Genomic DNA, 26,798 nt, shown 5'->3' on the forward strand with positions numbered 1-26,798 from the left:
GCCAGGCAGCAGCTGCCAAGGCTAATAAAATAATGGGGTGCATCAAAAGAGGTATAGATGCTAAAGATGAGAACATAGTTTTGCCTCTTTATAAGTCACTAGTCAGACCACATATGGAATACTGTGTACAGTTTTGGGCACCGGTATATAAGAAGGACATAGGTGAACTGGAGCGGGTGCAGAGGAGGGCAACAAAGGTCATTAAGGGAATGGGTGGGTTACAGTACCAAGACAGGTTATCAAGCTTGGGGTTATTTACGCTAGAAAAAAGACGTCTTAGGGGCGATCTGATCACAACGTACAAATATATGAATGGACAGTACAGAGATCTTTGTAGTGGTCTTTTTACTCCTAGGTCTGTAACAATGACAAGGGGGCATCCTCTACGTCTAGAGGAAAGAAGATTTCATCATCAGCATCGACGCGGGTTCTTTACTGTACGAGCGGTAAGACTGTGGAACTCTCTGCCACATGAGATTGTCATGGCCGATTCATTAAATAAGTTCAAGGGAGGCCTTGATACTTTTCTTGAACAATATAATATTACAAGTTATGGGCATTAGATTTCTGGTGATACGTTGATCCGGGGATTGTTCTGGTTGCCATTGCAGTCGGGGGGGGGGGGGGGGAGTTTCTCCCTGTGGTGGGGCGGTTGTCTTCTGCCCCATAGGGGTTTTTTGCCTTCCTGGATCAACACAGTAGGATTCTCCTAGGTTGAACCTAATGGACTCTTGTCTTCTTTCAACCTTATTTACTATGTTACTTCTGGTCAGTGCAAACATATCCTCAAGCACTGGTCCAGATGTCCGTATTCTCTAAATCCGTTGATGACCCTGAGCCCAAGTGTGTGGAAGGATTGGTGGTTTAAGATAAATTTCTTCAGTCAAACTCTGATCTGTAATCTCATCAGAGGTTTCCAATTAGTTGGGCTGCCCATGTAGAGAACTATTGAGTACAACAAGCTTGGTCATCCACAGAATGCACTTTGACCTCACAACTCTTTGAGATTGGATTAGAGACGGCCAACATGGTTGCAGCCTTCTACATCAAGAAACAAGGGGGACAAAAAGTTGTCCCCTAGCCAGAGAATGAGCCTAGTTAATGTGATACATTAAAGAACCTCCTTGCACGTCTGCATTTCTAAATAAAGAGTATTGTATTTTAAAACATTTGTATGTCAATACTTTGTCTTTCTCAAGCTTTTCTGGTTTTGCAGGGCATGGTTCCCCCTTTTAGAGCTTTTAAACAGAACATATTTAAAACTAACTTACAAAATGGATTGGCAAGTTTGGGAGGGGTTCCTGCATCACCTGCATTTGACAGATTGGCTTATAAGAGGAAATGTCTCTACAAGCCTTAAGCCTCTCTACAGAAGTCATCAATACCATTCTGCAGAGGCCGGAATCAGAAGATATTTCTTAATTGGTACTCCAGACTACAGGTTTTTGAACCCTTTTTATCTAAAGTCTTGTAATTTGAGGGCCTAAAAGTTATAACGCTAAGGGGCAGATGTATCAATAGCCAGCATTTTTTGTGCCACACATATTTTACATTTTCCCAGGTTCGTGCGACTGGATTTTTCAAGAGTCACACTGCTCTTGATAAGCCCAGCAAAGCGGAGGCTGGTGCGCAGCAGGCTAAAAGACATCAGTTAAAGCGACTCCGTACCCACAATCTGTCCCCCCCAAACCACTTGTACCTTCGGATAGCTGCTTTTAATCCAAGATCTGTCCTGGGGTCCATTGGGCAGGGGATGCAGTTATTGTCATTAAAACAACTTTTAATCCGGCAGCCCTGTGTCTAACGGCCGGGGCTTACATTTGTATATGCATTAGGCTGGCACCACCTCTATGTCCTTCCTCCCCACCCACCCTCCTCATTATTAGGAATGATCCAGGAACATTTACTGCTGTTTGAGCTTTGCACAGGTGTATTAACGATCCAGCCCATGTGCCGGGCTGCGACAGGTGGGGAATAGGAAGCAATCTGCCTGGATCATTCCTAATGATAAAGAGGGTGAGGAGGAAGGACAGAGAGGTTGTGCCAGCCTAATGCATATACAAATGTAAGCCCCGGCCGTTAGACACAGCGCTGCCGGATTAAAAGTTGTTTTTATGACAATAACTGCATCCCCTGCCGAACGGACCCCAGGACAGATCTTGGATTAAAGCAGCTATCTGAAGGTACAAGTGGTTTTGGGGGGGGGGGGTCAGATTGTGGGTATGGAGTCGCTTTAAAGCCTTTTTGCCTAATCTATTTAGCTTATTTTTTGGCTAATCCAATTGAAAATATCAATAACATTTTGCAGGGAGGACAGGCCTTCCTGCACGAAAAGTCACATATTTTTTGCGCAAGTGCATCCTTTTCAATTCTTTGCGCTATGCGTAGAGCTTGATGCATCTCCCCCATTCCCTCTGTGTTTCCTCGAAATTCAGAGAAACCTTAAAAAAATCAATCGTGATCTAACCATTGTCCTAAAACATCTGGTCCTGTCTCCGTTTAAATCATTACAAAAAGCCCATTTTGAGATTGGTTTCAGTCACCTCAGAAAGGAGAGTGAACTCTAAAGCCTCTTCTATAAGAGCCCCCCTACCTCAGATAATGTCAGACTGCCTGATCTTGAGAACTATTCCTTCCTTCATTCCTATTGTGACAGATCTGTAAACCCCCCTTGCTGCTTGTTAAGACGTGGACCATATTTTTGGTATTTGATGTATTTTATTACATTTTAATGAATAAAATGTATTCGCATATAATTTGTTAGTGGTGTGGTGTAGGTGCTATAGTTTTAGCACCATAAGCCATTTCTGGCTACTGTGCCAATGATACATAGTCCCTCTTACAGTGTATATACATTATTTACCTGCTAGAAGGTTCTCTATACACTATATATTTATTTTTTTTAATAAAATTTCAGTTGTTTGATCTGACGCCTGCACAACAGTGATTAAAAACACAGGAAATATTGGTTAAATTCTAAATACTTCCATACTTTTTCTTGAGTTTCCTTTGTTAGCGGTATTTTGAGGACAAACCTTGTTTATTGTGAAAAAATATATATAATTGAAATTAGTAAGTGATGCAAAATAATATTTATATTGCAACAAAACAGTCCAGTGTTTGACAGTCTTTAATTAAAAAAATAAAACTTTTAATGTAATCATCTTTGGAAAAGTTATTCTCTCAGAGATGTACAGGTCCATAGATTGTCTGTGGAAAACAATCCATTACTGTGTCTGGAAGACCTCAGAGGTAGAATGCCAGTCAATGTCTGTCAGAACTTGCCCCGTAATTACCACAGAGACACTGTATGTTTTTGCTCCTCCGTTATTTGCTGGTTTGGGTTTTAATAAATTCTTCAGTTAGCTGGGAAGACTGCAGAAGTCAAGTTAATGGATCCAGTTCTTTAACAGTCTCTGTCGTTACATTTGCTACGGATTTCATTCTATCTTGGCCCATTTGTAGTGTATACATTGAAGGTCCCAGCCTCACAATTTTACCACTTCCAAGACATTCCTCTCCTTTGTAGAAAACCGCAAACTGGCAAAAAAACAAAATAAACAAGAGTTATAACACTAAATGCTGCTAACAAACAAACAGCTGTTCCAAAGCGCACAATGGGGTGTCTCAAGGACATTAGGCCTCATCAGCCAATCCATGGCAATATAGGGGCCTCACCTGGAAACATATTACAGTAAAGCACCAAATACCAACCAGGCAGTGCAGATAATCCCCTCTCACAGCACCAAATACTACAGAGCCGCACAAAATACCTCCCCAGAAGCACCAAACAAATGAAACAGCATCCAGCATTCTACCCAACCTTCCACCCTCTCACCCCTCCCCCGACTGACAGCAACGGTCTTCCCCAAACACCCAATCCTATCCTTCTAAGACTGATAGGAGTACATATAATGCTGAACACGGAAGGAGAGCTCCGTCGAAAATTTTTATTGAAGTATAGTATTGCCCCCCCAAAAGTTATACAAATCACCAATATACACGTATTACGGGAAATGCACATAATGTGCTTTTTTCCCTGCACTTACTACTGCATCAAAGCTTCACTTCCTGTATAACATGGTGATGTCACGACCCCACTCCCAGAGCTGTGCGGGCTGTGGCTGCTGGAGAGGATGATGGCAGAGGGATGCTCAGTGCCCCTCCAGTGCCCTGTGTCCCTCAGTGTCCCTCTGCCATTATCCTCTCCAGCAGCCACAGCCCACACAGCTCTGGGAGTCGGGTCGTAACATCACCATTTTATCCAGGAAGTGAAGCCTTGATGCAGTAGTAAGTGCAGGGAAAAAAAGCACTTTATGGGCATTTCCCGTAATAAGTGTATATTAAGGATTTGTGTAACTTTTGGGGGGCAATACAATACAATATTTAATAAAATAATTTTTCCCGGACTTCTCCTTTAATCTTTAGTCTTCAGACTTGCAATGGATCTATACACTGACATTAGGCCAGGGCTACACACTGCAACCTTTTGTAGTGCTACAAGACAGATTTTAAAGGCAATCTTTTGGATTGCAGCTGTCACTCATTAGTTAAAAGGAAACTATCAGCAGGTTAGACAAATAGAGAGCTATCGGCGGGTTTTATTGCGCACAGGGTGCTGGGGGTGAAGGCATGTCATTTTTTCTGATGACATTACATTTTTTTTATTTGATGTGAACAAAAATAAATTTCACATTTCAGCATTTTTTTGCACTTACACTGTTTACAGTGTGATATTGTGAACACAATAATTTCATAGTTTGGGTGAAACATGGCGATAGCAAATAGGTTTATTTCCTATTCCTATTTTTATTTATAAATTTGGGTTGATTTAAATTTTTAATATGGGTTTTTATTAATGCATTGTTTTACTGAAATGCTGGGTTCACATTGCGTTTTTGCAATCAGTTCTTTTTTCATTTGTTTTTTTTTTTCTCAAAAATGGATCAAAATGCCCTAGGACGTATGGGTACGTGATGAGATGGGTAGCGGTTAATGGACGCCAGGTTACACACAAACTCCACAGAAATGGTGCTGAGGATAAAGGTAAGAGACTTACCTTCATCCTCAGCACCCCCACCCACCGTGGGCAATAAGGACATATCAGCAGGTTAGATTCTTCTAACCTGCTATAAGTTTCACTTTAACTAATGAGTGACAACTGCAATCCACAGGATCACACATGTCATGGAATCATTATGGACTGCAGCTGGATCTCGATAGTTAAAATCTAGTAGTGTTAATAGTGTTAATAAAACCCTAACTAGGGGTTCTCCAATGACTTTGGTATAAGAGGTGCTTGTTATGAGATTTGAACACAGGTATGTAATCAACTATTGGTAACTGAAAAACAAAAGGCAGCACAATTTCTCACATTACAATGCACTGAATGGTTACCTAGGTTCACCCAATTATGCATTGTAAAGAAAGGATTACGTCGGGTACTGTTAATTCAGCACTGTACTTACTCCTTACGTGGATCAGTGCTGAATGTATGAGAAAATTCTCATGCTACAAAAATGGTTTTGTAAATTTACAGTGTAGTTTTGGAATAACAGATGCCAGATATGTCTTTCATTCCAAGAACAAAAAAAAAACAACAAAAAAAAGAAGAGCATGCCACCCGCTAAGCTGATCTTTGGTGCCACTAATTTTAAACATGGATGGAGCCTAAATACATTTTCTCTAAAAATGAATAATTTCAATTGGATACCAAGTGAAACACATTCTCTGCTAGAAACTCCTAGAATGTTGGAAGGCTCTTGGTAACATTTGGTAGACATATTGTCAGTATGTGACATTCCTTGAGATCTATAACCATGGTTACAGTAGTCACTAATGAGCATCAAATATTCACAGCATGTCAGCCATATGGCTCAGCTTTCTGCTCATGGGCAGAAGTCCTACTAAGGAATCATTTCATTAAAAGTGATAGCCAGAAGCTTTCTTTTATTTAGACAAAATGGTCAATCATAACCAAGCCATCGATTGCCTATTGGGGTTTAAATGTATTTTCATTTTGTATTAAAGGTGTTAAGTATATGTGCCAATCACTTTATCCAAGATATTCCTGACTAATACGGGTTTCAGCATAATAAGCTGGCGGGGAAAGCTTTTTAACTCCCCTTTACCCTTAGGCTGGGTTCACACTGCGTTTTTTTCAGCCTTTTTTTGCAAACAACGGATGGAAAAAACTGATGCATTTGTGTGCATCCATTTTTCCATTGACTTCCATTGTAAAAAAAAAAAAAAGGATCAAAACGGATCCGTTTTTTTTGACGGACGCAAAAACGTAGCTGACACTACTTTTGTGTCGGATCAAAAAGGATCCGGTTTTTTTTTTAACTGTTTTTTTTTTTTTTTTTACAATGGAAGTCAATGGAAAAAAAAATGATCAAAACGGATGAACACAAATGCATCCGTTTTTTTCATCAGTTTTTTGCAAAAAACGGATTGCAAAAACGCAGTGTAAACCCAGCCTTACACATCCCTAAAGTATTGCTTTTATTTATGTCCACATAAAAATAGACACTGAATTGTGTGCTCTGATATACATGTAATATTAAGTGTAACAGCACCTCACAATTGGCAATGTATTCATTGTCTAATACTTGACAGATGTAAAGACACATTGCCCTGCAGTAACTGAATATATGAACTGGTAACATAGGCTGACAGACTGTCACTGGGAATATGGGCGCAGGCAGCCGCAGCTGTTACTTGGGTATCAAGTATATCAGCACACACCAATTCTTGTAATTTTTCTTTTTAAGTGGACATATATATAAAAGTGATGTTTAAGGTGTTAGAAGTAATTTGCTACAAAAAACAGTCTAGGCTTTCCTAACTGCTTAAAGTAAAACTAGTTTAAGAGTTTTGTTTAAAGTGACTCTGTACCCATAATCGGACCCCCCCCCCAAAAAAACCAAACAAACAAACAGTCGCTTTAACTTCCCTACCACCTCTGCCATCTGCAAAAAGGCTGGAAGGTCAGGGAGCCTTCCTACAGAGGTGGGAATACCCCTTTATTATATGATTTATGTAAACACATCCTTAATAATAAATGTTCATTCATGCCTCTTACAATCCCACACTCACTCAAGAAGATCGGGCATAGCCCCTTGAGGTTACAGTATTGGCTTCCTCAACGGCCAATAATTAATTTATTCAATACCATATTAATATGGTATCTGACACTAGTGCATCTGCACAGAATAGGAAGAATCCCTTCCTTCGGCAGTCATACAATGCATTTGAAAGTCATCAGGCCACATTTTGTAACGACACATACAGCAATATGCTAACATTAAAAGGAGAAGTCCAACCATACCCTTTTTTTTTTTTTTTTTTTTAGCAAGTGCCGGGGAGGGGGGAGGATGAAAGAAATAACATGCTCTACCTCCCCTGCTCCAGCACTGGTGGCCACATGCCGCCGCTTCGGTCCCCAGTTGCTTCCTGGTCTGAATGGGGACCTGGGTTGTGATGTGTGAGGTCCACCCACTACAGCTGCTGACTGGCTGAGCAGATCACAGCCATTTTCATGTATCTCCAAAGATATTATATGAGGTTCCAGTCAGGGCTCTGGCTGGACCACAAAAGGACATTCACTTTTGTCCCCAAACCAACCTTGTGTTGTCTTGTCAGTTTGCACAGGGTCAATGTTTTGTCTGAAAGTGATGCTTCAGCCTAGCCTAGGGTCCAGGGCACTCTGGATCAGGTTTTCGTTAAAGGGGTTGTCCAGCAAAAATCTTTTTCTTTCAAATCAACTGGTTTCAGAAAGTTACATAGAGCTGCTGTGTGTACTGCAGGAAATATTGTTTTTTTCAGTCTGACACAGTGCTCTCTGCTGACATCTCTGGCCGAGACAGGAACTGTCCAGAGCAGTAGCAAATCCTCATAGAAAACATTTCCTGCAGGACATACAGCAGCTAATAAGTATGGGGAGACTTAAGATTTTTAAATAGAAGTTAATTACAAATCTATATAACTTTCTGACACCAGTTGATTTGAAAGAAAAAGATTTAAGACTCTGATTCTTTGATCCATTCAGCTTTAACTCAACCCTGACCAGCCTTCCTGTCCCACCCACTAAAAAGCACCTCCACAGCATGATGCTGCCACCAACACCATGCTTCACTGTACAGATGATGTTGGGTAGGTGATAAGCAGTGCCTGGTCTCCCCAGGCATGATGCTTAGAATTGAGGCCAAAAGTTCAATCTTGGTTTCATCAGACCACAGAATTCTGTTACTCACAGCCCGGAGAAAGTCATAGTAAAAGGTCTGAATATTCATGTCAATGCGACATTTTAGTTTTTACTAAATTTGTAAGATTTAAAAAAAAAAAAAAATCATTATGGGGTATAACATAAAAAGTGAAAGGGTCTAAAATAGATTCTGAATGCATCATAGCTGCAGGGCTAAGGAGTGGATTGTGCGTTTACGCTGCCCTTTCTGAACACATCTTTAAGTAGTGATACTGTAATTTCAAGAGATCACTGTCCTACCAAGTTTTCACATGCGGTCCACAGCTCGGTGTGGAGAATGGAGCATGCAGCTTACGCTAAGGGATGTTGTTGCAGAGGCAACACCCCACACCCGGAGTGTTTCATGCACAAGACCTCTTAATTGGAATAAGAATTATGCACAAAAATGTCAGGCGGTCATATTCACAGATAACAGATGCACTCAGTGTATGGATCAGTACCTTATGCTGCTCCTGTGTATAGCAGCATAAACATTGTAATATTTGCATTAAGGGTACAAACCCACTTGACATATTTGCTGCGTGAATCAGTCTTAAAAATAAGCAGGCAAAACGCAGGTTGGCTTTATACAATTGTTCTGCGTTAACATACGCAATTGCGTATTTTTGAAGCGTGAAGCTACATGCGTTTTTCGCACAGGTTGTTAACAACTGATGCTTTGCTAACAACAAGCTTCATGCTTCAAAAATACGCAATTGCGTATTTTAACGCAGAACAATTGTATAAAGCCAACCTGCGTTTTGCCTGCTTATTTTTAAGACTGATTCACGCAACAAATACGTCAAGTGGGTTTGTACCCTAAGGGTACAAACACACACACCGTATACGCAGCGTATTTACTGCTGCGAAACGCAGCAGATACGCAGCAGATTAGATCTAAATAACTGAACACAGCATCAAGTCTTCACCATCGAATCTGCTGCGTATCTGCTGCATATACGGTGTGTGTGTGTGTGTGTGTGTTTGTACCCTTATTGTGGTTACATCCAGGTTCAGTCTTTCCTGCTCCTGTCTGAAAACAGTGCCACACTTGATTCCAATTTGTGTGTAGTACTGCAGCTGAACCACATTGAAGGGAATGGGACCAATCTGTAATATTGCACACAACTTGGGGACAGGTGTGGCACTCTTTTCAGAGAGAACAGCTAAGTTTTTCTATTCCTTTTAACACCTTTTAAAAAAGAAGACTGGAAACATTGGACGGCTTCTGTGGGACAGGTTAGGACAAGTTAGAAGTAAAATATAGGATCCGATTTCTTACCTGTCCAAGAGTAAGAGCTCGCATTGGCTTCACTAATGATGCCCAAACTGTGCCATCCTGGTTTAAGGTTAGCACACACGGTACTAGAAAGTGTAAATACAAAAAAGTAAGTTAGAAAATACTGCACTTACAACTTTTTATGTTTGTAAAATAAGAAATTTACAGAATATTTTCCCACTTTTTAAAATACTCTTCATCTCGTTTTTTCCACAAGATGATTTCTTGCAGAGCCTATAGAGGAAGGAGCAACTCAACATTTATCCATTAATAGGGTTATGAAGCTTAGCTGTCTGTAACCCTGTGCACAGTGTTAATTATAGTTTACATCCCATATCATGCCCATGGCAATTATAACTTTACTTCACCCTGTGAACAATGTAACTATTGAAAACGAAAAGTAATTTCTAAGCTACGCAACAAGACGTGACAGGCAGCGCATTTCTCGGGGATTACAGAACACTGTGGGTGCATTGCATAAAGAAACAAGTCCAACAGCATAATGCACAGACTTTCCAAGAGCTCTGAAAACCATACAGACATGCCAGGCCAATATACTAATCTAATCTAATGCTAGAGACAAATCATAATTACTAGAAGCATCAGCTACACTGGTCAGGAGATGACATGGACCTAGACACAATCACTTACAGGTCATACTAGTGGCAGCTTACTGCCTGTCTACACAGATACTAAAGGTAGACTTGAGATGCTTCTAATACACAGTATTTGGGGAAAATGCTATAAGCTGCATCACAGATAAAGGGGAGAGAACATACAATTGTTGCAGTGTTTTTTCCAGGGCAGAAAACCCCACCAAGGCTTCCTTCACACAAACATTTTACATAAAAGGTACATAGAATGTTCAAAACCCCACTGATCACCGCAACGAGAGCAGAGAGAAGTGCATGGCTGAGCACTTCTCTCCCTACTCTCTGTATGCAAGACCCAGATGGTCCCACAGTCTGTCCTGGTCACATGGGACAGAGCTGAGTATGTGCTTAGCACACACCTCTTCCAGTTCACTTTTGAGATCAGTTGAGGTATAAACACCCAGACCCCAACCAATCAAAACTTTTGACGTGTCTTTATGATCATGCCCATTGAAAAGGGTTTTTCAATGGACACAATAGACTGTTATCTGTAGCTTTGTTACAAACAATGAATGTATACATGGCTGGCAGTATTAAGTCACTGAGGATATTGTCAAAGGTAAAGTGGGGTTCTGGTTTTATGTACATAAAAGGTAATGTATTTGATACATGACTATACGACACACCCCTGGTTTAGACACTGTCTAAAAGCCATAATAAACAGGCAGACCTGTGGGTAAGCAAGTGCCAATCTGCTAGATTACTGCACATTTCTTCCCACTCAATCCAAAGATCAGTTGGGGGGCTCAGCACTGAGATCCTAAACGATTAAAACTTTGGACAAGTAATTTTTTTTTTTAAATGACAGGGCAACTTTAACACTCTCCATGACAGTATGGTATACAGTAGGGCTCTGAAGCACGCACAATACACACACAGCTCTATTACATCAAATTGCACACAAGAAAAGCTACTACATCAATATTCAGAAATGCACACTTTTCCTACATCACCTACACAAACAGTTTTGCTACATAAAGACATATACATACAGACAGTAACATACTCATTTTAATACAGATAGTAACCTAGAATAGCTAGGTAGGGACTAAAGTAAACACTCCTCCCAGTCATGTAACCAATGACATGACTACAATATCAATGATGGTCCTGCAGGGCCTTCAGATCCCGTTCTGAGCTGTTCTAGACACGTTTCCAGAGACTTTTACATGAAGGAATCTGGATGGGGTGCACATCACTTCCAGATTAACACTATACAGGCACCAAACCTATCTCTGTATTGATGCTATGAAACAGTGTTTCTAGAATCATAGTGATTTCTTTTAAGTGACAGATTCAATGGACACAATGGGATAGTAGGACAGGGAAACAAGGGGGCAGAGCTTCCTTTCTGGCATAATGAGCAGAGTAAGATACCTATCATTAATACAGATTTTATTAAAACATTATAAAAGTGGCCAACCCCTTCAAGCAAAGTATAAGCCCTGTCTTTGGGTTCAACTTTAGGTTTTAGATAAAAACAAACAGACCAATGTATGTAAATAATAAATGTTTCTGTTTGCTGGGAACAAGCAGAGAAAAGGATGAGGAAATACTGCACACAGTATCATAGAACACTGCAGAAACAATACACTAGCTATTACAAGCACATATGCTTAAAGGTACCTAATACTTTGTAATCACTCAATGTGAACACCGGTAGTACAAAGGAGACAGTTTGTCCTAACATTTTTCTAATATCCTATAGCAGGATGTCCAGTTAAAAAAAAAAGGAAATTAAAAAGTTCTATGAATATAACAAGTCAACGCTCAATTCAAATAGAAAGCAGTTACAGTTTGTGTTCATTGGAAAACGTACCTAGTGCCATCTGGTGTTGAAACCTAAAATGACACTCCATCATCTTGTTATTTATCAGCTCTACAGGAGGCTCCTCTGCAATCCAGTGCATTCTGTCAGTGCGTAGTAAGTCTCTAAACAAGGCTGGGTGATCTGTACATGGGGCCTTTAAAACAGATTATAAACAGACAAACATCACCCCAAAATCCGACATTTCAAGTCACTGCAGTATTTTAAACTATGAGAGCCATCCTTACTGAAGCAGCCACCTATGTGACGATCCCCAAAATGTTTATTCCATTATGTTAATATTTTTTTCTTTTTGTGTGTAAATGTATGTGAAGGCAGGGGCATATCTAGGATTCACGGGGCCCCATAGCAAAATGTTTTAAAAGGGCCCCCCTCCCCTAAGCAAAACACAAAGCACTGTGTGTGTGTATTATATATATATATAAATATATGTATATACATATATATCTGGTTTAATACTTGTGCACTGATAACCCCTGACCTCTGCACGGAGCTCTACACATTTTCCTTTCCTACTTGATTGCCAGCTAGAGAACAGAGGTTAGAGGTTATCAGAGCACTGAAGCAGAGATCTCTGTCTTCTGCTTGTTAACCCTTTTTTGTGTTGCAGCATGTAAGTAAAAACTGAGTCACTTACAGACTGCAGTACATAAGGGGTTATGCAGAAGGACACACACTCTTACCTTCTCACTCGGGCCCCCCTCCTGTACGGGCCCCACAGCAACCGCCTACCCTGCCTCTATGATAGCTACGCCACTGTGTGAAGGATAGTATTATTTTTTTTTTATTATAACTTTACATCACAGACAATCTCTAAAATCTATTAATGACCATTTTAGTTTCTGGTTTATTAGATAGTGTTGGGGCTAGTGCTGTGAATACAACTGAAGAGGCAGGTTTTTCCTATAGGTGTTTAAATTGTTGTAGTATTATTATTATTTTCAATTGCACCCCTGTCACCTATTGAGTGCTGTACATACATAAGTAGATAGGGAAGAAACAGGTATCTACTGCATTCCTAGCGGTTTGACGGCAAGGAGCCCAGGTTTAGGCTGCAGATCTGTTCTGCGGTGCTCCTGCAATAAAGCACCAGTAAAAATAGAGCGTACAATTGTTTAGGGCAGCCATGGTCCTAGAGAATCCAGAAGAGTTGTTAGAACTTGCAAGGAGTTCCACATAATTCCAGCCTGGAAGGAAAGTTAGTGGTGGGGTTCATGTCTTGACACTGGCAGCAGGATGTAGCATACAGTGGTGCACCATACAACATCCTGAGGCTGGCAGACATTAGAATATCTGTCACGACTCCAAGCACATGACAAGGCAGAAGTGCTACGGACCTAGCTTTGGAGCTACCAGCATCATCATTCATTATGATGCCATGTGCTCCAAAAGAGTTAAATCTTTACACTACATTACTGACATACTTGTGTTTTACTAGGTAAGCATTTTTTAAAATTTATTTTAGTGGTAAAACTAAAGGGGGGCATGACCCTGTGTAGGGCATGTAAGAGGCATACTACTGTGTGAGGGACACTGTACAGTGTTTGTGCACTAAAGGGGGCGTTATACTGTGGGGACACTATGAAGGTATATTACTGTGTGAGGGGCACTAAAGGGGCATAATACTGTGTATTTGGAGGCATTGTAGGATTGAGCAATTAATGCAAACTAGCAGCCACTAAAATTCAATGGTGTGGTATGTAACCAGGGGGTGTGGCATGTAAGAAAGAGGCATGGCATAAAATAATAGGTTATAAAATTGTAATTAAGGTTAAAGGTTTAATCAATTGCGATTTTGATATCACTGAATTTAAAAACTAAGCAAGTCCATTGAAAGTAAAATTTGATTTCTTTAGTTGTAAAGAAAAAAAAAAACACAACACCACCACAACAAACAAACAAACAAACAAAAACACACACACACACACACACACACTAAAAATTATTGTAACATGAAGGGCATACTCACCACAAAAATTTCACCTGTGGCAACATCCTTATCAACCACAAACCATGCATCGCGTAGGCCACCTATTCTTGCCCTCTGGCCCAAAGTGAACAGAAACCAACCTGAAAGTTCATTAAACAGTAACATTTTACCTTTACTGTACACATATATGCAATGAGGATGCGCATGTGTTCAATCAAAAATAGGGAACAGTGCTTTACTGGTCGAAGCATCACTTAAGAGTCCTAGTAGTCGGACCAACAATATGATGTTTGACTATTTTTTTTGAACCCCTTCACGCCAGCCATAATAATAAAACATATAACCTTGATAACGATAATTGTGCCCCGTCCTTTTTAGGTCACAATTCTTTTGAAAGCCACACCAAAGTACAGAATTTGTTTCAGTTATTAATTTCAGTTATCTTGGTTAATTACACTAAAGCTGGGATGCTTCTAATAATAGACTGTATATATCTCCCTATGATAGGGCTGGGCAATATGGCCAAAAAATAAACCTATGCCTATCTGTACCTATCCCTAGTAACCTCCTCAATTCATGTAGGCAAGGAGAGAAGAGCTGCCACTTTGTATATAATGTATATAATGTGACAGTGCAGTGTCTGTGTATAATGTGCCAGCCCTGGTGCTGCGTATAGACCTGCTCCACTCCACACTGCTGCACTGATATCATCCCCAGCAGGTTTTTTTTTTTTTTTTTTTTTTTTTTTTTTTAATTTGGTGCTGGTAGCTACCAAACTAGCGGGCGGCAGCTGACAGCTGATCTAGCAGTGGTTAGCACAAAATTAAAAAAGCTGCTGCTCCCCGCTGCCAGCCTGCCCAGCACCATGGGGCTCTTCTCCAAGCTGCTGCTGATAGCCTCCCAGCCAAATTCAAAAAGCCACCACTCCTGCCTCTCCCTGTTGCAGGCCTGACTGAGCTCCAGAGACCTCTCTTCAGGCTGCCTGGAGAGAGGTCCCTGGAGCTCAGACAGACTGACAGCTGTGTCCCCCATGGCGGATTCTTGAATTCTTGAGTCCTGGCATGCTGGCGGTGGTGTCCCCTGCAGTAGGTGCAGCAGCTGTTTGAAGCTGGTGTTTGAGGGTGCTGGATAAGCGGCATGAGGGGGGAAAAAAAATAAAAAAAATTTCACAATTAATTGCGTGTGTGTGCATATATATATATATATATATATATATATATATATATATATATATATATACACACACACACACACACACACTTTATCTTGCTATACATCTACACTATATCTATATATAGCTGTTAACTATGGGAGGGAAAGAGCAGCATATCAGAACATATTACTTGGGTTAAATAAGTAATGTATGCATAACTGCCCTTTCTAACGTTGTTGGAAATGACTTAAAATTGAATCCCAATGATTAAAAGTTAGTTTATTAATAATACGTCATAATGTTAATGACAAATTATATGATTTTGACTCTAGTACTAAGTTCTGATTACACTACAATTTTCCTGGTTACACTGGGGCACAATAATGTTCAAAGCTACCAATAACTGGAGATCTACATGATAGGGGGCTGACAGCCACTGGTTGGTGAACACTGATGTATTGCAAAATTACTTTTATGTACACAGATCTGCAAACATAAATTAATAAGTAATGATAATAATTATAAATTAATTTGAAAAAATACCTTTGTGTGTGCCCAAGATTTGTCCATCTTGAATTGAAACAAAATTCCCAGGCTGAGGATCTAAATACTAAAGAGAATGTATAACAGTCTATTACAAGAGATTTATGCCACAAAACATGTGCCAATTCTATAGCAAACTTCTGAAAACTAACCTCAAGAATGAATTTTTCAAAATTCCTCTCCCCGATGAAACAGATGCCCATGCTCTGGGAGAAAATAAATACATACAAAAATCACAGTCTGAAGTCATATTCTAGATCAATTCAATCTTCCATGCAAAGAACAATCCCATTTTACAGCCAGGGTAAGAACTGGAAATCAAGTGAAAAGGGAGCAGTATATTACAGCAGTCATTTAAAATATATTCTGGACATGGATATGTACCATGCTGGCCAAGTTTCATGCGTCTGGAACTCAACAAGCCTGGGTCATATCCACAGCAACTTAATCTTCCGGTGACAGTTGTGTCTGTATGTCAATCAGGAAAGATCACCTTTGTGACAGGGACACTTTAAAAAATAAAATAGTTATATATAATTAGTCACTGCAGCATCCAAGGGAATCAGCAGTCTGTACTGGTTCTTTTCCCAGCCATTCAGCGGGGTGACAACTGTACAATACAGCTACTACCTGCCAGTGATAGTATGTGCTCAGCTCCTACGAGCAAACATGACTAATACTAAAATGACAAACATACTAATATACTACTAAGGGAATGACCCCCTTAATGCGCACAAGCCCTATTCTGTTTCAATAGGACTTATGCACAGAACTGACCCAGTGTGGTTGTATCCATAGTTACCCAAACTTCTGGTGGCAAGAACGACTGCCCGCCAATTGGGTAAAGAATCATAATGACAGGTACACTAACTCCTTGCCTCTTTTCTCTTTAAAACATGATGAAATCCGGCTTCTGCTGCAATTTTCTTAACAAAGTCCTTTGTCAAACCTCCAAGTGGAAATAAGGTCTTTCTTAGTGCATATTGTGATATCTGACTGAGGAAAAATGTCTGGTCCTTGAAGTGGTCAGCAGCTTGAAGCAGCTTTACATCTATTTAAACAATAAAGAACACTGGGTTAAGAGTAGTACAAGTAATGGATAGAGCATGGAAACTGCAATGCCCATAAAGTATTTAGTATAACAAGTACAATATACCCCAATACCTACTGTTTCTTATTTCAAATCTGTTCCTAAATAGAGTCTGAGGACTCTTTACATATTGGTGCTGAAATATTTCTTCATCCTCATGTGATGTTCTTGCATAATGTCCAGTAGCTATGGCATCAGCCCCTATTATGGCAACAAGGGAACAAGGACTCAGTTAAACCCATCTTGTATTTAACAGAATCCTAACCTAATGTTCAGAACATACAATCAGCAATGGCCATTTCAGGGAGGGTGCGCAACCTTCAGCCTATCTAGTGGTAGCAATGGGCACCCTTAGGCTGCATTCACACGTTCCGGGAAGTTGTCCATGCTCACGGATCCGTGCGCATGGACAACTTTACAGCCCATTGCTTTCTATTGGGCTATTCTGATGTTCCGTGATTTCACGGATCCGTGATCCGATCCGTTAAAAAATAGGACATGTCATTACTCGGAACGGATGCCTCATAGAAATCAATGAGATCCGTGTTTTTCACGGATGTACACGGAAAACACGGATGTGACATCCGTGTTCATCCGTGAAAAACACAAATGTGATGTAATCAATGTAATTTAAAATGCTTTAACACAGATCCATGAAAAAAAAACGGACACGGATACAAAACGGATGAAAAACGGACTGTTTTGCACGGATCACGGAGGCTGCTGCCGGACCACAATCACGGACCGGGAAAAACACGTGTGAATGCAGCCTAAGGGTGCTTTCCTGTCAGCAGTGGATGTTCGGTTAGAAGCCTGCTTTTCCCTCTATGATAAAAATGCAAAACAAATCAGGAAACCCAACCGACCCCATGAAAGTCACAGGTATTGTTTGTGTGTCACAAGGGATCCATTCACTGTAAGTTATATTATTCTGCTCCTATGACAAACACAGCAACTAAAAGTATCACTTTGATGTGTGGATTTTGGGGTAAAGCTACAAATTAACATGTACCTATAATTATGATTTTTTTTTAGTCTAAATAGGTTTATTTGTAGATGAATTCCATCTTTGTAGAGGTCAAAGCTCAAATTTTTGATGTGCAGCTTTGCGTACACACCTGACATTTCCATCTCCTAAGCAGCATTCGCGCTGTCTTGAGGTTGTGATAGCCTTTGTTATTTTACAACCCCCGCCCAACACACATCTCCTCCCTCATATCTGTCTACCATACCACAGTCTCTATGTTTTATCGATCAAAAACAAAATTCATCATAATCTAGAATTCCCATGACTTTGGCTATGCTAGACCACTTCTCTGGAATGGAATACCTAAAACACTTAGGGGGAAATTTATCAAGGGCTTTGTGCCTATTGTTAGGTGAATAATTGGATTTTTTGCTTATTAAGTTCTATTTATGAACCAGTATTCGATTGGTGAATTTTTTTTTACATGCAAATCTGCCTGTTTTGAGAATTCATCCAAACGTTTACATAAATTGGGCGCAAATCTTGGATCATTAGCAGTTTTTTTAAAAAGTCACGAAAACTGGTGCAGGCCTACTTCTGATCTATACCAGGTGAATATGCTTGCACAATTTTTGTGACTTTTCCCTTTCATACATTCACTATGGCAGTGCTACATTTTAATAAATCAGTCACAAGATATTGGAACAAATTATAAACCAATCCTCATTAGAAGAGTCACACAGATTAGACTCCATAGTAAATGTCCCTCTTAGACTAATTCCCAACACGCACAATTTAATCCTGGCACTACACAGCGATTCACATTCGCACAACCAACCACAACACAATTCAAGTGAATTGGGTTGTGCTGCAGAAAATCTGTTCAATATTTCCTGCAACTGTGGGGTCATAGTGCAACCCCATTCACTTGTATAAAAAAAGGGGTCATTAGTCAGGGATCACTGTGTAATCCCAGCCCAAACGTGCCCTAAAGGCTCATCTCTTTAGGCAGTGTTTTAATGTAGCCTAAATGGCTTTTCCCAACCTCTTCTGACCTTTCAGTCAACAGTGTCCCCCTATGCTTAATGCACTTTGTAACTAAACACACTGGCGATTGGCTCATCCATCTTTATGCACAAGACCCTATATAAAAGGGCAGTAGCTTTACAAAGTGGAAAAAGGTGTTTTATTCTGGTGCGTGAGACCAGGAGAGGGGTGGCAACAAGTGATCTGGGTGGGAGCTGCCCGTCAGTACTCTCTGCCTGTCAGCAAACTCTGCTGGGACGATTGACAGGCAGAGACCAATTATTGGCCTTTTTGCCTGTCAGTCATCCCTGCACTGCGAGCTGACAGGCAGAGAGAGTTCCTAGTTACGCTCAGCTGATAACCGCTCAATATTAAAAGGGCCAGCCACCAGTCAACGAGCAAGCAAGCACTCGCTTGTCAGATGATCTTTAGTGTTTAAAAAATCATTGTTGCTGGCCGCATGTCTCTCTGTGTAAATCAGCGGATGTGCAGCCGATAACAGTGCATTTCAATGGCAGCACAATTAGAGGGTACCTTGTAAATACACTGCAAGCAAGTCCCAATCTCACAGATCAGGCTTGTACTCACTTGCATATCAGGTTGAGTAAAATGAACTTTATACATACAATGGCGAGACCATTGGCATGTCTTTTTTTTCTCAACCCTATTCCTCAGATTGTATGGGCATGGGCTGCATAGGGTTGGTCTACAGCCCTGTACTCTGACCCAGGAAGTCTTGCTCAGCTTCCAAATCATAGAAGATCCACTTCAGGCTGCGGCTTGCATCAGGGGACAGGACTGTGGGGGAAATCTCCTCATAGCTGTAACCACTCTCTCCCGGACAGAGAACGCTGCATGTATGTGCCCACATCTGTCCTGCTCATTTCTTCATGCTCCCTGCAGTCTCTGTCCGCCCTTGTGTTTCCCATCCTCTCCATTACTGTACAGTAACTTATAATATCACATATTCTGCTGTTTCTGAATGTTTGTTTCATTTGTTTTAGGGTACAAACACACACACCGTATACGCAGCGTATTTACTGCTGCGATACGCAGCAAATACGCAGCAGATACAGTCTAAATAACTGAACACAGCATCAAGTCTTCACCATCAAATCTGCTGCGTATCTGCTGCATATACGATGTGTGTGTTTGTACCCTTACATGGTATTCAGAATAATAAATCATTATTTATGGGGTGTGGAACCAATTGTCTGCATTTCAATTATTTATTATGGTAAAACTTGCTTTGGTGTAACAGTGGATTTGGATTACAAGCACGGCCCCGAAACGAATTATGCTCATAATCCAAGGCACCACTGTATATTGAAATGGACATTATTAGAACAATTTGATAGTTGTGATACATCCGCTATTGCGCTGACTGACTCTATACCTACAGACAGTAGATAATCTTATTGTTGGACATCTTACATTCTCAATGACAGTCAATACTTAGTGCAAGTTCACAAACAGCAGATATGTTACAGAAATCACTGTGATAGTCTCATGTGAATGAGGACTGCAGAAACCCAGGCACATGCTACTGGAACAACAACACGGAAATGTATGCAGGAAATCTGCTGTGTGTGATTATTATTTTATCATCATCGGAGATGGTTATACATATACTCTTACCTAAGTTATCAATAGCATAGTTGAGGAAATGGTTAAACTTAATATGCTTATTGCACAATATGTCTGGATTCGGGGTCCTTCCTTTTTCATATTCATTTAGGAAATAACTAAAAAACAAAAAACAATTACAGTCAGTGGAGGGACTTGGCATCAAGCACTAGACCTGTCATACATATGGTGGACCAAAGATATCACCTTTTACATTTGTGCCTAGACAGTTTACATGTGTCTACAATGGGGGTGTTGCAGTGTAAAAAGGGTCACATGTACGCTGTTATTTATATGTATTACATTGACATACTGATGCTGGCATCGAGGAGGGAAACCATCTATGTCTAGAAACACAAGGCAAATATTACACATTGTGAACACCACTGTGTTAAAGGGAACCAGTCACTACTACCTAAACAGTGACAGCACGTGTATAGAGAATGATTTGTCATTCAGGACAAGCGGACCACCCTGATGACACACAGCCCCATTCCCAAGTATGATTATTGTGAAATGGCACACAACAAATCATCTCTCTGTGATAAGGGAGCCTGACAGTATTTCCTGCTGCCCGTCGTCTCATCTGGTTATGTGCTGCCTATATTTAGGACAGTTTTGACATGTTTTCCATAATGTTCCAGAATTATCGATCTGCCTGAGGCCAAAACTGTGTGTCTTTCCCCATAGCTTAGCTTTCATATGGTAGGAGAAGGGTCTTTGTTTAGAGCAAATAACCCCAATGTCTTTTACAAATGTGCATCATGCATGTATGCCTACCATATTACCCCACTCACCTGAACACCTCATGCCAGTATTCCTTCACATATGACACTTGGTGGAAGGGGATATCCAGTGTCCGGCAGACTCTATAGGCATCCTCACAATCCTTCTCTGCAGTGCACATCCCATGCTCATCCACCACGTCCCAGTTGTTCATAAAGACACCTGTCACTTGGTAACCTAGCAATAGAAATTTACCATCAGGTTATATGGAATAGCTTTATATACTACCAAGTAGAAACTGTACTTATCAGTGGATAGGCCTGAAAGTGTGTATTGCCTGCAATAGTAACAACACCTAAGGCAGTGCAAGTATGGCGCCCACAGCAACAAATTCACTCTTGAATTTGTACTTTCAGGCTAAGACAAACCTGCCCCATGTACAGGCACAGCAGAGGAGTACAGCACTGCATATACAAACTCTAGTCCGGCACTTTTGGCTACAACAAATGTAGTTCAGTTCCTTGGCAATGATTCTTTCCATGTGATTATGGTGGACAGTAGCGGTCTTGGGCACCAAGCATCCCACGCAATTGCGTCAGGCCCTCGACATCCAGGGGGGGCCCCGCTCTGGTGCCCAAAACCGCTGCGGCTAACTATATGCGCTCGTTACAGGCAGCAGCGGCACTGACAGGGCAGGAGCCATTGGCTCCCTCCCTGTCAGTCACTCTTGTGGTCGCAGGAAGTGTTTTCCCTGCGGTCACAAGAGGCCGCTCTGTGCCTCTGGTGCCGGCACTCGAGGCGTCACTGGAGCGCCGGTGCCATGACAACGGGAGAGCGGCCTCTTGTGACCGCAGGGGAAACACTTCCCACGGCCACATGAGGGAAGAGAAGAGACGAGAAGAGAAGAGGAGACGCCGTAACCAGGTGAGTAAAAATGTTTTTGTTTTTTTGTGTTATATACTATATAGGAGGTAGAGCACACAGTGGGGGCCTATATAAAACAGGAGGAGCGCACAGGGGGGCTATACAAACTGGGGGAGCGCACAGGGGGGCTATATAAACGGAGGAGCGCACAGGGGGGCTATATAAACGGGGGGAGCGCACAGGGGGGCTATATAAATGGGGGGAGCGCACAGGGGGGCTATATAAACGGGGGGAGCGCACAGGGGGGCTATATAAACGGGGGGAGCGCACAGGGGGGCTATATAAACGGGGGAGCGCACAGGGGGGCTATATAAACGGGGGGAGCGCACAGGGGGGCTATATAAACGGGGGAGCGCACAGGGGGGCTATATAAACGGGGGGAGCGCACAGTGGGGGTCTATATAAACGGGAGAGCGCACAGGGGGGCTATATAAACAGGGGAGCACACGGGGGCTCTATACAAGTGGGGGAGCGCACGGGGGGCTATATAAACAGGGGGAGCGCACAGGGGGGCTATATATTAACGGGAGCACACAGGGGGCTATATACAAGTGGGGGAGCTCACAGGGGGCTATATACAAGTGGGGGAGCTCACAGGGAGCTATATACAAGTGGGGGAGCTCACAGGGGGGCTATATACAAGTGGGGGAGCTCACAGGGAGGCTATATACAAGTGGGGGAGCACACAGGGGGTATATAAAACTGGGGGCAGCACACAGGGGTTATATACAACTGGGGGCAGCACACGGGGGGCTATATACTAGTGGGGGAGCACACAGTGGGTATATACAACTGGGGGGAGCACACGGGGTATATACGACTGGGAGCAGCACACAGGGGGTCTATATAGTATACTGGGGGAGCACACAGGGGGTCTATATAGTATACTGGGGGAGCACACAGGGGGGCTATGTATAACTGGGGAATCACACAGGTCTATATATAACTGGGGAAGCACACAGGGGGGTCTTTATACCACTGGGGACAGCACCCAAGAGGTATATACTACTGGGGGCAGCACACAAGTGGTATTTACTACTGTCGGCAGCGCACAAGGGGTCTATATAACTGGGGGCAGCACACAGCGGTCTTTATTACTTTGGAACTGCACAGAAGTGCCTATATGCCTTACTACTATACTGGGGCACAGAACATACCTAATTATTAAGTGGGAGCACAGGGACACCTTTAATCTTTGGGGGCACAGAGGGGCGTAACTACTATATAGACGTAGAGGGGACCTAACTACTGGATGTGTTGGAGCCTAAAATATTTCTCTGACAGATTCTGGAGGGAAGATTACCAGCCGGGAGAAGACTTCAAGGTGTCCCAGGCTGGATGGAGAGAGAAAGAAAAAGAAGTAAAAGACGCTGATCGGAGAAGACGTCTCCTGTAAGTCACTGGATGTAACTGCACTCTGTTATAGGGTCTGTAGTGATAGGGGTCATGGTGTGGCAGTATTATGTTATGGCATCATTGGTAATATCTTCCTGTTTTGTTCAGAGCAGTTTTGAGGTGATATGCAATCTCTGTATGGTGGTAGGAGGGTTATAAGAGGACTACTGGGGGGGGGGGCAGCGCATGTCAAGGGGGGGGGGCATGGGGGGGGGCCCCAGACATGACTTCGCTTGGGGCCCCAGAAATGCCAAGACCGCCCCTGATGGTGGATGTACATTTCAAAGATTTATACCCTATAGAAATACAGGGGATCAGGTGTAGGCATGCCTTCCAACTTTTCGGATGGCCAAAGAGGGACACTTGTGTTTCACACTAAAAAAATTACAGGCATTTCTATACTTTTAATTCCAGGATCTGCAGCAGATTGATGCAGTTGCGCATCCAGGATCTGCAGCAGATTGATGGATTTATTTACATTGATATCTGCTAATCTGCAGCGGATCCTGTATATGTGAATACATCCTTAGGTCCCATTCACACATCAGTAACACTGTTTGTAATTACAGACCCACAACTGCGGATAACATACGTGTTTCAGTAACTGTCCACATTTACAGGGACCCACTGTCAGATAGGTGACACGGTCGCAATATCTTAATCGTTGTTTTGTGGTACGGATCATGTCCCCAAAACGGATCCATAACGCCTACAGATTTGTGTATGGGGCCATATAAACTGCATGTGTGACAGGGACCATAATGTCACATGATTCATTAACAATTATTAGGATTTAACTTGCACCACATGATGGAATAATATGCAAGTTTGGGTCTATTAGAAACATAGAAAGTTCATTAATGCCAATCTAATTCTTATATCAAAAAGAGGGATATGTAAGGAGCAAAGAGGGACACTCAAAAGTAGGGACTGTCCCTCCAAAAAAGGGACACTTGAGAGGTATGTGTAAGTGGACATGAACCGCAGCATATAGGCAGCTGCTTTGGGTCTTCATGAAAGTGGGGCAGAGCTCTTGTCAGCTTCACACTCCAGCAGCCCCACAGTCAGTGTGCCCCCTCCACATGGCACAGGAGGCGCTCCCTCACTTCTTCCTGTAGGGCACATGAGCTTACCTTATATAAAGGTTACTCCCCCATTATTGCCTCCTATCTGTAGTGTTCCCCGATCTATAGGTCTCCTAGCATGGCCGGACAGCCTTCGTGCATGATGGAAGGGTAGTCCAAGTACATATACCCCTGCCTACAGACACATGTCCTCCATACATAACCAACAAGGTCCTTACCTCTTCTCCGTAACAGCAGAGCGGCTACGGCACTGTCTACCCCGCCAGACATGGCGCACACTACATGCCGCACCGCCTGCATATTACCGCACTCGCATGGACCTCGCAAGCAAAGTCACGCCGGTCCCAGCAGCTGTACGTGCACGTCTCATAAAGCCCCGGTCAGAAACTCCGCTCCGACTGACGGTTCCTGTAACAGCTACTGTAATTCCAGAAACAGACACTAGATGGCGCTACTTCCATGTACATGCCAGCTGATTAGTTTCTATGATAAATACTATGTATTAGGTCCCGGTCATTCCTGGTTACTTCAGAATTACACTAATCAGCCATAACAGTAAGACCAGGAAAAGTGGGCAAGAAGGAGGTGGGCATGGCACAATCTGCTGAAAAAAACTTACTGCTGGCTATTATAGCAAGATGTCAGAACACACAATGCAATACACCCATGCTGTCCACCACTGAAATCTCCTATAAATGGGTGCATGGTGATCTGGTCTGATACATCAGCTTACATTTTCCACCATTTTAGCTTGTGCATCACTTACCTGTGAAATAGATGAGAAGACAGGAAAGTGATCTGAATAGAATTAGGGTGCATGCACACTACAGAATGGCCACGGATAACCCGTCGCACATTGCGCACCCACTGGCGGACTGATGCAGGCCCCTGTCATAGACTCCATTCTATGCACGGGCGGATTCCTTCATCCGTCCAAAGAATGAATGTATTCATTCTTTGGAAAGCTGACGTAATCCACCCGTGCATAGAATGGAGTCTATGACAGGGGCGGAGACGCGCATGCCTGCATCAGTCAGCCAATGGGTGCGTAATGTGCGACGGGTTATCTGTCGCCATTCTGTAGTGTGCATGCACCCTTACAGTGAGAAGTGACTAAGTAAAGAAGACAATAGCACCTCAGCCTCCCCCTACCCTGTAGAATGGCATCTGCACAGGTCACATAGATATTCATTGTGTCTATGTCCATGAGGCATATCATCATGCCTTTACACAGAGATTTATCTGACAGATTTTTGAAGCCAAAGCCAGGAATGGATTTGAAAAGAGGAGAAATCTCAGGCTTTCCTTTATGACCTGTTCTCTGTTTATAGTCTGTTCCTGGCTAAATGGCCTAAATGGAGCTTAAAGTGACTGTACCACCAGGCCGAAGCACTGGAGGTGGGCCGACCCACCCTTAGTGGGAGGAAACCCTAGCCCCTCTATGATAGGGTTCCATTGATTCTAATGGAGTCACGTCATGGAGGGGCTGGGGTTTCCTCCCACTAAGGGTGGGTCGGCCCGCCTCCAGTGCTTCAGCCTGGGCCTGGTGGTACAGTCACTTTAATTGCAAACCGCACCTGAACTGAAGACAACAGTAGGGGGAAAAGTGGTCATGTTTTTGTAGCGCTGGATAACCCCTTTAAGCTCCATTAACTTCAATGGAACCGAATTTCAATCCTCATCCAACATGGAGAGGGGAAAAAGTGGCCATGTTTTTGTAGTGCTGGATAATCCCTTTAAAGGGAACCAATCACTTTAAAAATGGCTATTAAGCTCAGGAAGTGTGCTGATAATGATACATGTTCTTATATCCCCCATCCCTGCAAATGAAAACGTATAATCCTACTTTTATAGATCGGCGTGCTGTATGGTAATCACCCCCAAGTAGTCATCTGGGCCATGGGAAGGTAGTCACAGTCCCCTGAGCGGTTCTCCGATGTAATCACACCCCTCTGGGCGTGATTCAAACTCCAGTGAAGCTGTGACTTCCTCCAGAGGCATGCCATAACTTCCGGCAGCGCGCCGACTTTCTCATAACGTCGCACATGCGCAGTACAGCAAGTCCCATTCTGTGCTGTAGGCAGCGTGATGAGAATAATTTGATCAATCCAAACCAGTTTAGCTTTGCTTAGAGCCGATTATGTCAAACTAATCTCATTTATTTCTTTGATTATGTCACAATAGTGAAGGGGGTGCTGTGGATATCGCCTATCTGGACTTCAGCAAAGCCTTTGATACAGTTCCCCATAAAGAGCTGCTAGAGAAGTTAGGGGAAATTGCACTTAATCCCTGGATAAATGAGTGGATTTGTGGTTGGCTGAAGGATAG

General features: G+C 42.3%; 1 protein-coding gene across 1 annotated transcript; it reads right to left on the reverse strand.

The window, feature by feature from the left end:
* Positions 1-3,112: 3,112 nt before the first annotated feature.
* TRMU (tRNA mitochondrial 2-thiouridylase) lies at positions 3,113-24,867 on the reverse strand. The gene is made up of 11 exons (XM_069956118.1): positions 24,689-24,867; positions 21,138-21,303; positions 20,353-20,459; positions 16,800-16,922; positions 16,510-16,682; positions 15,784-15,837; positions 15,632-15,698; positions 13,975-14,075; positions 11,997-12,141; positions 9,528-9,610; positions 3,113-3,540 (listed from the first exon to the last, which is right to left on the reverse strand). Exons 1-11 carry the CDS (start codon positions 24,768-24,770, stop codon positions 3,385-3,387), a joined length of 1,257 nt encoding a protein of 418 aa, XP_069812219.1. The 5' UTR covers positions 24,771-24,867; the 3' UTR covers positions 3,113-3,384.
* Positions 24,868-26,798: the final 1,931 nt, after the last annotated feature.

Source organism: Dendropsophus ebraccatus, chromosome 1, assembly GCF_027789765.1.
Source record: "Dendropsophus ebraccatus isolate aDenEbr1 chromosome 1, aDenEbr1.pat, whole genome shotgun sequence".
Lineage (NCBI taxonomy): Eukaryota > Metazoa > Chordata > Amphibia > Anura > Hylidae > Dendropsophus > Dendropsophus ebraccatus.

Excerpts from the sequence above, each read along its gene's own strand:
- TRMU (XM_069956118.1), bottom strand. The coding sequence starts at position 24,770 with ATGCAGGCGGTGCGGCATGTAGTGTGCGCCATGTCTGGCGGGGTAGAC. Across the intron at positions 16,683-16,799 it reads CAGATTTGAAATAAGAAACA|ATGTAAAGCTGCTTCAAGCT; the intron begins GTAGGTATTGGG and ends TTGTTTAAATAG. Across the intron at positions 15,838-16,509 it reads ATGTTTTAAAGAGAAAAGAG|AGCATGGGCATCTGTTTCAT; the intron begins GCAAGGAGTTAG and ends ATTTTCTCCCAG.